This window comes from Vicia villosa, linkage group LG2 (genome assembly GCF_029867415.1).
Source record: "Vicia villosa cultivar HV-30 ecotype Madison, WI linkage group LG2, Vvil1.0, whole genome shotgun sequence".
NCBI classification, from domain to species: domain Eukaryota; kingdom Viridiplantae; phylum Streptophyta; class Magnoliopsida; order Fabales; family Fabaceae; genus Vicia; species Vicia villosa.
The window spans coordinates 219,187,556-219,199,905 of record NC_081181.1 but is presented as its reverse complement, the minus strand read 5'-3'; the positions used below and the strand labels follow the sequence as shown (position 1 = coordinate 219,199,905).

The window sequence follows — 12,350 nt, the reverse complement described above, 5'->3', positions numbered from 1 at the left end:
AATAAAACATTTATAACATAAATATTTAGTTATAAATTATTTATTTATTTTAATCTTATTATTAAGACAAATTAGCCATAACTTTTAGCAAGGAATAATCTCTACTAGAAAACTTGATATATCCTTTTAGTGAAAACTCTCTTTCCTTAGTGAAATCCTTCTAGTAATATTAGTGTCACCAAGCATTGTACTTTTACTAAAATAACATTATAAATCTATTGAAAATAGTGTTCAGACTAATAATTAAAAGACACAATTAAAAAAATAATATGAAAAGTGAAAATAATATTTATGTAAAACAATTTTTTTTCTCTTTAAAATTACAGTTTTTTTCTTTAGAATTTATTAACTAGTTGAACCCAATATTTTGATTAGTATAGAAAAATATGCAATGTTGATTAGATATACAATATTTCTATAAATATTAAAGATGAAATAAATTTGATTTTCTATGTATATATACGCTTAGTATAACAACTCAATGAAATTAACTAAAAAAAAAAATTATGGATATATGATAGTTAATTAATTTATAAGTTTTTTTTCCCATCAACCATACTAATCATGTGGGCTCTAATTTATTAAATGTTGTTTGCAGATATTAAACCTATACCAACAACTTAACCTCAAGTTAGCATTTATGCCATCTAGAAATACTTCCAAAATCCAAAACATATAAATGCAAAAATTGCAAACACAAAGACAAAATGAAATTAATAAAAAGAAGACAAAATGAAATTATAGTGATATAGAAGTCATAGTCAACAATATAATTAGTGCAAAAGATATGAATCCTCTCCATCTACACCTGTCTTGTCTTTATACCAAAAAACATCAAAACTATGACTGAAAAGATTCATTTTCTTGCTCAATTTCAGACCCATCTTGATCATCAATCCCATAAGCTTTATGTCCATTTCCAAATGCTTTTATATGATCTTTAAGTGACCTTTTGTGTTTAAAATCTGACCCACAACAACAATACCAAAGCTTGCCACAGTTTTTCTCATGAGTTCTCCAATCTCCTCTCACTGCAAATGCTTTGCAACACTTTCTACACATGAAGGGTTTTATTCCATGCTTTCTCTTGTAATGTGTTTGAAGTGTTCTGAAATCTTTTAGTGGCTTTGCTCTTGGATGGTCTATGTTGTTCTTGCAATCTGAGGCACAACAATAACATGGGAGTCTTAACATTGCTGTTGGTTGTGTTCCTCGAAGAGATTCTGGTCCTTTTCTATATTGTGATCCATGTCCCCACATGTGCATCTGAAATTTTTTGGAACCATCAAATAAATTAGTCGAAAAAATTGAATAACCGACAAAATTAAAGACGAAAAAATAAATTTCATTACAAATTTTGATATCTGTAAATGCATGTTTAAATTGACCGTAAGATTGACAGAATCATAATAATATTGACAGAATCATAACAATTTCAGTAAAAGATAAATTTTCAATGAAATTATGATGCCATAGTGATCTCAATAAACTCAACAACAATTCAAATATATACTAAAGTATCGGTTTATAAAAAATTGTCAAGAGATGAAGAAATATTACAAATAACTATAATCGAACCCTAAATTTTCTAGATTAGACTCGTTTAATATTTAACTCTGAACTAATATCCTGATGAGACGTTTATAAAAAAATATTACAAAAATAATCATAATCGAACTCTAAATTTTCTATATTAAGTTTTTTCTATGTATAACTCTGAACTAATCCGTCGATGAGGCGAAAAATACAAAAATAACGATAAATTTAATCATTTCAAATTTTTCTTTATTGATTAGAAGTTTTTTAGTAGTGAAATGAAAGATGAAATAGGGATGAAGGAATGAAAGCAACACTCACTAAGTTACACAAATAAAATTTTGGTACTATCCCTAAGGTCCAAAACATGCAATGTATGAAAAGACATTTACCTAGTCTTATATCATATTGCATGTAATTTTCTTATCATATGTCTAATATGATACATAATCTAAGAGTCTTGTCCTTTTCAACGTGTTTCAATTATTTCTCAGTCCCTATATAGGATTAAAGAAAAAGGTGACAATATATGTAGGACACCCTAATATAAAGAAGTTATTCAAAGAACCCAACAACAGAATATTGTACAGCTATTTATGTTTTTTTTTTTTTTTACTAATATGAAAATGAAACATTAAATTCATTCCATGCGTGATGTACTCATGTTTGAAAATTAATTCATCCTGTCTCATTTTATGCCTTCCCGTGATGATGTTAACATTAATATTTTTTATATAATAACATTAACATTCTTATTGCATACTATAGTATATAAACATATATTATTAAACCCTAGATATCAATTTTCAGTTCTAGGCACACCCTGCATCAATTTTCTATTTAATTCCAAAAAAAAAATATGTTGAAGGTTTAAAAAATATTAATTTTTGGAAGAAAATTTAAGAAAAACCCTAAATTAAATTTCATGAATTTTTTAGACAATATGAATATACTTGAAAAAAAATTAAAGTGATACTATACAAAAGAAGATTAAACCACAGAATGTATAAAAATGAGCCTTATCTTTTTCAGAAAATTTTCTCAAAAGTAATTAAGATCTGAGAAAGTAAAGGGTATGAGAAAAAAGAGAAAGGAAAAAACATCCTTTTTCTTTATTTAAATTTCTTTCTATATATATCATTCATAGTGCCACCATAAATTCATAATAATGTTTTCATAAAATAAATAAAATTTATATTAATCAATTATAATGTTTTCAGAATTATTTTACCTTGATTTTCAAGAGTATATATGAATTGAAAAGATTAAAATTAAATATATACTAGTACTATACCTGCATGTTATTGTATCTGTTGAAGGTTTTGAAACAAAGAGGACATGAAAACTGTGTAGGGCCAATAAGAATCTGAGCAGGGGTAGGGATCCAATACTGACCCCTATTAATTTTACTTGGTGGACACTCAGAAGCAACAGTTACAACTTTTTCATCATCATCTTCTTTCTCAGAAGCCAAATCAGATGAAGCTATACTTGGAAGCCCTAGATGTAAAGCAACAGTAACATCATCATCAACATCATCTAAAGAGTTTGATGATATACTTAGTTGTTCTTTCTCTTTCATGTTCATCATTTCCATGGAAGAGAAGGAAGATTCAAGAAGATCTTCATGTTTTGTAGGGTTTAGGTTTAGGTTAAGTAAAGGAAGAGCTTCTCTTGGAGTTGGTGGAGATGGAGATGAGAAAGATATGTTGTTTTGATGGAAACTAGATGGGAAATTATAGAATGGAGGGCTATTTAGGTCAAAATAATAACCATTGAAGTTGTTGGAGAAGTAGGGTTTAGAATTCATGATGATGAGAGGTGAGAAAGGAAAGATATATGATATGATATGATGATGGTGGAAAAGGGTTAGGTTATTATAGAGTGAGGAAAAAAAGTGGAGAGAGAAAGATGAGTGAGAGAGAGATAAATTTGAGGTTTTTAAAAAATTATTATAATGGTGTAGAAATCCAATGTTGGTAAAGCTAACTTAATAAAGTAAAAAAAAAATAGAGACAAGAAATCACTTGTGAAGTGTGACTTAACAATGGAGGGAAAAAAACTTATGGGGAAAAGTCATTGAATTGATTTGGTCTAATAGAGAAGGAGATAGATGATGAGATTATCTTGGGACTTGAAAGAAGGTTTGTATGAACAGTGTGGAAAAAAGGTGATAAAAAAATGAATATGGTCACAATTGTGTATACCTACCCATTATGGTTGGAAATAAGAGAAAAACACAAAATTATCTTGTAATTGGAGTTGAAAATTTGAAGACTATATGTTCCCTTAGAACTATACTAGCACATTCCCTTTCACACGAGGGGTTGAATTTCATAAACTAGCTATGCTTCTAGGCTCATCAGTGTAGAGACACTAGTATAGAGACAATGGATTTTAAGATATGCTTTATTTTTTATATATAAGATTAGTGTACTTTTATGAATAATTGAATTAGGTTTTGTTTAAATCAAGTTTTATATGGTATGGAAATTTATGGCAATATAGATGATGGATCTATCACCTTGATCTATAGTCTTAATTAAGGGTTACATTTGAGTTACATAAATTGTGTTAAAGTAATGGTGCAATGAAACAAATCAATCACTTGATAAATTTGATGAGGTAATATAAACCAATTAAAATGACTTGATTTTTTTCTGATCAAAACTTTTTTAAAAAAAAAATCAAATGATTTAGCTAAACTAAATCAACTCTTTCTTCATCAATTTGATTGGTTCAGATTATGTGAGGAAAGATTAAAAAAATCAAACCAATATAAATAATTTTTTTTATCAATCAATAAAAAATGATTTAGTTAACATTCAATAAATCAATAAGCAAACTTTCAATAGTATCTTTTGAGACATGTACATAAGGCTTTGAAAATCTTTTATTGTTTAGGATCTCATCTAAAATCTTTCTTCTTATATTTTAAGTAAGGAGTGAATACTTTTGTTTTTATTGAGAGACTCAAAATAAATTTTCTAAGATAATAACCCTTTCCTCGATATAATTGGAGTTGTTTTTTGTTTTTTTTAATCAATAAGAAAAAAAACTCAAAATTGAAATTGAATTTTCATATAGGGTATGCTAGCTAAACAAATATTAAATAAAAAAGAGAGACAAATATAAAATATTTCCAGTTTTTAAGCAAGTGATCCTTTCTATTTAGCAAGTCAATCAGCATTAACATTCTTTTCTCGTAAAGTATGAATAAGGACAAACTGTTACTCTTTATGAATAAGAGATTGCCTATAATCCACCAAAGATGCATGAGGATTAGTATAAGGTTCACCCTCTTGAATAAACTTCATATTCAATTGAGAATCAGGCTCCCAAATCAAATTTTTGAAACCATGATATCAAGCAGTAACAAGACCATGAGAAATGGCTTGAAGATCGAAATTAATTTTAGAGATGAAACCACAACTGCCAGCAAAACTTATGATCCAACCTCCAGAAGAGTTTCTCAAAAGACCACCAAACCCGGATGACCCTGGATTACCAATGAAACTATCATACACGTTAACCTTTATCATATTCTCTAGGGGGTGCAAAGACACAAATCTAGGATTTGTTATCTTACTAAAGCACCAAAAGACTAATAGGTAGAGTGTAAAAGTATAGTTATTTGGCTATGAATATTCTAGAGAGAGCGAAAATTGTATTTGAAGGATTATTTGTTATGAAATTTATAAATCATCCAACAACAATGAGAAACAAAGAGCCATGGAAACCTAAAAGGTATATGGTTTGATTTTCAAAGGCTTTAACAAGCAAAGAAAATCTTTAGTGACATAAATCTGTCTCTATTCAAGACAGAGTTGAGTCAATGATGTCAAACAAAATCTCTCAACATCATTCCAGACATCACGATCCTCAAGCCATTGACAGTGGATTAAATTGAAAATGTCACTTCTGTGGGAAAGGATAAGCATATAAGGCCACCTTATTCTCAAGATATATGTCTATCCCAAAGGTTGACCAAACAAGGGACATAACTCTATGAAAGTGTTTCCCTTCATTTTTTTAAGAAGACTGGTATATCTTCTTTAACACTGGTTGTTCCAAATACATGACTGGAATGAAAGAGTCATGGTGACCTGCAAAAAGTATCACTTCATCTATAAGATGCTTAATGGAACAAGATTAACTAGTCATGTTGAGGTTCTATTTGCTGAAAGAACAGTAGTATGGTAATCATAAGCCAGTTGTGTGACCAAGTTATGAAGACAAGGTTTATTGTCTGGTCTATAATAAGATGAATGGAGACTGATAAGGGAGCTGAGTCTAAAAACAATTAGTATTTGTGTGGTTCCTCAAGAATCCACTAGCTCATCTACATGCTTACTAATCAAGATCAAGATGAAGCTGAGTTGTCATACTGAAGTGGTAACATCAGACTGTTGATAAAGTCCTAAAACCTCTTACCAAGGGTCCAATGAAGTTAATACAAGGTGTAAGGTTTTCCCTTAGGTTTGTTGATGATTTTTATAAAAGCATCTCCTGATTAATTCGTAACAAAGGAAAATTAAAGATCTTCATCATCTCCTTCAAGATACCAGAAGGATGTACTTTGCTGATAGCATAATTGTTGAAGGCTCCAGAACCTAAGTCAATGGTTCAGTGACGGAGAAAGAGAATGATGTCCAAGCAAATGTTGGAACATTATCTAACCATATTGGCACTCCAAAATATAGACTGATTCTAAAGAGCTTGCAGGAACTGAATCAAAAAACTTTCAAGTCATCAATATTTTCTCCATTGCTCTGCTTATTTATGTAAGAGAATTCATTACTTGGAGTTTGTATCACCTCTGTTTCAAAGATAAAATATTTCTTTATGGTGATTTTAGGAGTTAAATTATGAGTAAAGTATGATAATTTGTTTCTTCTTAAGAAACAATGTTGTGTCCCTTGGATCAGCAATAAGCTAAATATGGTATTCAGCAAGGGATATGTCTTTTACTAAGAAAGTACTACTCTCAATTTTTTTTGGATGTTAGAGTAATACAATGTTCAATTATATGTCCTGACATTATACTGTGGAAAAATGGTTTAAATCAAACATTCAAGGATGTCAGTGTGCTTAGCTGAGAGCATTCTATTGATCATCTCCTACTCTAGGGCCTTGCTATAGGCTATAAGGGTAATATGGGAATTTTGTTCTGCTGAAGAAACTAAGTTATAATAGGTTGGAAATATTTTTCAACAGCATTTCTTCTTTCCTCATCTAGTGATGCGTACAAATTAAAAAAAATATGTTCCAATGACTTAGTAAATGTTATTTCAAATGTTGGAACATTTGTTTTCAACATTCAATGTTTGGGAAAGGAAAAGGGAGAACAAAAGAATATCTCTTTTCCATGACAAGTGGTGCACTGTTATAAAGTTGATTTCACGTATTGCAAGCACACGCTCATTGACCAAGTTGTTGTTCCAAGCAGGGAATCGTTACAACCAAGGTAACTCTCTTTGCATTTAAATTCCTTACTCGTTGTTCCTTCTCTCAAGCTGCGTTTCAAACATGAGCAAATCAAACAAAAATGCTGAGGATAAAAAGGATCTTTTGTTGAAAGCCAAGAAGGATGAGAATATTGATCTAAAGAAGATTGAGCCCAATGTTGGAACATTTATTGGAGCATCAGTAACATGAAAGAAATTTGTGTCAAAGATAAGGTCCTTCAAGAAAAATCATGTTCAAGACTCGGACTCAGAAGTGGACAAAGATTGGGTTAACTACAAGGACTTAGGTGGAAGAATTGGGTAATTTTAGTTTTCTTTTCTTCTGTCAAATAAAAAAAATGTTGCTTTCTATTTTTCTTTCTTTAGTAGGTGTCTTTGTACACTCACTCTGTTTTTGTCAATTTTTGCCTAAAAATGGGGAGTATAGGAGTAGTAGTAGTAGTAGTAGTAGTCTTTTATGATAGGAGTAGTAGTATTGTTTGGTATGTGATATGAGTAGTAGTAAAGTATTTATATGGTTCTATCTTTGGTTTCTTGATGAATAAAACTATTTAGGGGGAGAATGATTATCTTTCATGTTGGTATTGTTGTTGCTACTGATGACACTATGAATGGTGTTGCTACTGATGGCACTACTAATGGTGCTGCTACTGATGGCACTACTGATGGTCCTGTTGTTTTGCTTTTGCTGTTGTGTAGATGATCTTCTAGCAGTTAACATCCTGAATGTTGAGGTCTATGAAGAACATTGGCTATTGTGCTCTGAATTTTGTCTGCTACTTCTACTGCATATTCTTCTATTAAGGAGAACTCGGATAATTCAAGTCTAAGTTCAAGGTGGTAAATTGAAGATGTGTTTTAAGGGGAGTTTTAAGGATATATCTGAAACAACATATAATCCCTGAAATAGGTTTCAGATTGTACAAGCTATTAAGTTGTGTTAATGATGATGTAATTATATGATTATAAAATTTATAAAGTTTACATGTTTATCATGAAAGCTTGTGTTGTTTCGATTGTGGTTTTATAACTATCTCCGGTTATATCAATAGAGTCAAGAACCATGTTTTAGCCAAAATTTGTCAAAGGGGAGTGATTGCATTTTCATGGTTTTGGGGTTGGCAAAATTTTTCTAAAACATGGTTCTTGACTCTATTGATATAATTGAGTTTGACCTTATATTGAAGACAAATGTTCTAAACAGATTTCATGATATTCTGAACCAGAACATCAATACAGGTTGTTTTAAATCTTGACAGATTCGATTTGATTTTGTGATATTTCTTTCAGATATATCTCAATAATATTTGTAGGTCAAGTAGATTTAATCTGAAACTATAGAATCACATCAAGTCAGAATTAAAGTATCTAAAACTGGTTGATTGCACAATTTAGGAAACATGAAGATTTGTTCCAAGATTCAAAAAGATGGTTGTGCAGATTTGGTGCAAACCTTAGCGTGTGCATTAAGAAAGAATTAGGGCAAAAGGTTTCAAAGCCCATGGAATGCTAAATTCTATTTAAACAGAACCCTAACCTAATGAAAAAGTAAAATTTGACAATTAAAAATCAGGGGAGTCTTAGGTCTGCAGTTTGGAGAGTCTCTTGTGTGTGTGTAAGCCACCCACGTATCTTTGGTACAATGAGGTAGACTATCTGTTAGTTTACTGTTAGTTAAGTTGTTGTTCTCACTCTTTAAGCTTTTAAGCATAGAGATGAGTATTTTTCTTGATTTAAGTTTTTAAGCAAGATCAAGTATTATTCTTAGTTAAAGCTGTGAAACAAGACTGAGTATTTTTATTGGAAAGTGTAATCTTTATATTTGGGTTCCCTTGATCATAGGGTGTCTGACTGTTATTTATCACTGCGGTGATTGGAGGTGGAGGTGGGATGTCGATTTCCCAGGTCTAGATGTCGAATTTTAGGTAGAAGTAGCACTGTGTAGTGATTAGGCGAGAAGTTGTAAACTGGGAATTTTTAGATTTGAACTAATACTGCTATTAGTGGATTTTCTTCCTGACTTGGTGTCCCCTAGATTAGGTGTTGTTGCATTAAACTGGGTTAACAATTCCTCTGTGTTATTTACCATTCTGAAATTGTTTTCTGTATATCATTCAGGTTGGTAAATATGTGTTTTGTCAACAGATGATGTCAAGACATATGTCCTGACATTGTTGTTTGAGTTTAGACATTAATCTTAACTTCTGATTTGTGATGGTTGTCATTCTGTGATGTTTGAAGAAGGAATGTATGGGAATTGGCATGAAAAATAGACATTCAATGACTTAGAGTACACATCATTGTTACGTGTCATATGCCCGTTGTGTATAGGTATATTGTGACAACTCTTATGCTAATGATGTTAGACTATTTATATATCAATACCCTTTTTATTTTATATAACTTGATTAAGCTCTAATTTATACATAAATGGTAGAAAAAGAAATTAAACCTTGATTCTTGAATATTTATTGATTCTTGAATGGTTATTTTATATAACTTGTATAAGCTCTAATTTGTACAAATATTGGTAAACGTTTGACGAAGGTCATTTACTTAGGGTCCTTAGAGGTGTAGGGCGTACTTAAAAATAATCTGACAATTAAGTCAGTGTTAGTCATGAATGTTAGGTTTAGGGTTTATAATATTGTGTATGCAAGTCTAAATCGTTCTTTAGACAAATGTATCACTCATGGAACTATGTACTTCTGATGTAAATAATATAATTAGGACACATTTGTGGTATTACAAGTTAATTTTGTATAAAGGTGTCATAGAATCGATGGTCATCAAGGACCATTATCTAGTGTGTCTTTTAAAATGTGTTCATTCAATTATATATTGTAGAATTTATTTTAATGAACGGATGAGTAAGATTTAGGCGACTCATAAGTTTCACCGTCTTGTTGGGTTTGTGCTCCCTTCCCACATGGAGAAAGTTCCAAATATGATTAGCTAATATGTCTCACTTATTTAAGTGAAGAGGGTAAATTTAGAATTGTGAGAGATAGAGAGAAAAGAATAGAGAACCATATTCCTGTTTTTTCTACAACCAGTCTCGCTAAATTGGTGATTTCATATTCGATAACAGTTAGATCGAACTCAAATTTGGAGAGAAGGTTTGTGAAATTCTGGCCTTCAGACTTAAGATGTCCTATGATTTGTTGGGACATCTGATCTGACACATCATTCAACATATAAGTATTATTGAATTTAAAACAACGCTAAAACGTAATTGAACACACAAAATTGTTAACCCATTTCAGTGTACAACAACACCTAATATCGGGGCTACCAAGCCATGAAGGAAATCTACTATCAATAGTATCAATTCAAAGCTAAACTCCCCCGTTTACAACTTCTCTCTTAATCCCTACCCAGTGCAACTTCTACCTAAGAACTTCCTAGATAAGAGAACCCTTCTCACTTACAATCACCGCAGTGATGTCTCACACTAACGACCCACGTTACTGATATTGACGGCTCTTGACCATAATTGTCAATTACAAATGATACATAATTAAGACCCATTTAACCAACAAGTACTTAGAGTTGCTTACAAGCTTCCTCCAAGAACAATAGCTTGAATCATAAGCAACACACACTTAGATAATTGTATCAATGATACCTAAGCGACACACATACATTCAATACTTAGCAGCTTATGAATGCATGACAGAACTTACAACTCAATAAACAGTCCTACTCTTCTATCAACAAGATAGTAGAGAGGCTCACATTGAAAGGACAAACCCTAACCAAATCCTGTAAGCTCTGCTTTTTAACAGGTTTGTAGTTTGCTATTTATAGCACACATCTGGTCTTGACTTGGGCTTTAAATCACAGTAGGGAGGGTTCAACAGATCTGCAGAATATTCTCCAATAAAATAGATCTTCAATCATTAGTTTCCTAAACCTTCTCCATATTTAGAAACCAATCACATATTCAAAACAAATCAAATCTTGTATCATGATATTAAGCGTTATATAGGATTGCATAGTATTCTCCAAATATTCTGCATCTGTAGCACTTAAAGCAGAATTCAAAAGCCAAATTTAACCTTCAGTCACGATGTCGAATGATCTTTTCATAGGACATCTTGTTCGACACGTTACACCAGATGTAGTTGATCGAACATCCTGTTCAACATATATTTTCTGCAATGTTGAGACATTCTAACTAACATGTTGCTGTTTAAATTTGTTTTATTAAAATTTAAGTCAACCATACAAACAGAAAAATTACAGTTTGCAACACCTATATCTACTTTTGACCGTTCGGATCAACGGGGTATGAGTTGAGAGAAATCTGCTTTGCACTAAAACTGCGAATTTGGGTAAATTTCCAGCTTCTTGATTTTTATTTATAAACTAATTTGCTTTGTAATTTGCGATTGTTAGCATTAGTTTTTGAATCACTTTAAGAATCTCTTGTACTCTTATTCGATTATAATTGAATTTTTTATTTGATATGAACAATTCAAGGTTTTTATTCTCATAAAAAAAAAATTCTACCTAAAAATATTAATATTCACTTATGTCTTTCTTTGTTCAATTTGTTGTTATATATTTGTTATCATCAAGGTTCTTACAAATTTAAGAAATTTTATTAGTATGATATTGTTTGTTGATTTCCATCACATTTAAGTGTCACTTCTTTGACTTAGTCCAAACAATTAATATTGTATAATTAATGTTAATGAGTGGATGAGTAAGTGCCTAAGTGGTGTTGGATCACATAGCTAGATGGTTTTGTTTAATTAATGAATGATTCCAAGGTTAGTAATACAGAAATGTGCAATGTTTGTTTGACACCTTCCACCATGGTGATGTTTGTGAACCTCGGGAAATAAATAGTTAGCATTTAAACCAGCAAATGCTTTGGTCTGCCCACTCTGGTCGGGTTGGATCAGATACTCAGTCCGTGTCTCCTCTTCTAATGCTGTTGCCTCAAAACCTTCACTGTTTCATCCACCCTGTCTTTATCTTTAGTTACACATTTTGGAGTTAAGGGAAGAATCACTAACTTTGTGTGTTACACCATAAAACACTTTGACATAAATACTGTTCTGCTTCTAAACATTGCCACCCACATCATCAACACTATTTTCGTACCTGTTTTCATTTTCAAATCACCCACCTAGGCTACTATAGTACTACTAGTTCATCCTTCTCTCTTCAGGTTTATATATTTTAATATATTTTAGTGTTACTAATAATTTGTGAGCGTGTATATATACATGTGACAGAGATCAGATGAAAAGTAGGTCTTCACGTGTTTGTGGGTTAAGCTGTCAAATAAATAAAAAATGAGTTTATGGGCTAATTTGAGAATTTAATTAATAC

The 12,350-nt window shown here is 31.2% G+C and overlaps 1 protein-coding gene across 1 annotated transcript; it reads right to left on the bottom strand.

Annotated features, from left to right (window-relative positions):
* Nucleotides 1–622: 622 nt before the first annotated feature.
* On the bottom strand, nucleotides 623–3,450 carry LOC131648276 (zinc finger protein WIP2-like). The gene is made up of 2 exons (XM_058918051.1): nucleotides 2,831–3,450; nucleotides 623–1,266 (listed from the first exon to the last, which is right to left on the bottom strand). Exons 1-2 carry the CDS (start codon nucleotides 3,344–3,346, stop codon nucleotides 841–843), a joined length of 942 nt encoding a protein of 313 aa, XP_058774034.1. The 5' UTR covers nucleotides 3,347–3,450; the 3' UTR covers nucleotides 623–840.
* Nucleotides 3,451–12,350: the final 8,900 nt, after the last annotated feature.

What these genes read in the sequence shown, in the direction of transcription:
- LOC131648276 (XM_058918051.1), bottom strand. Translation starts at nt 3,346, where the DNA reads ATGAATTCTAAACCCTACTTCTCCAACAACTTCAATGGTTATTATTTT. An exon ending in ACAGATACAATAACATGCAG is followed by an intron (nt 1,267 to 2,830) that starts GTATAGTACTAG and finishes AAAAAATTTCAG; the next exon opens with ATGCACATGTGGGGACATGG.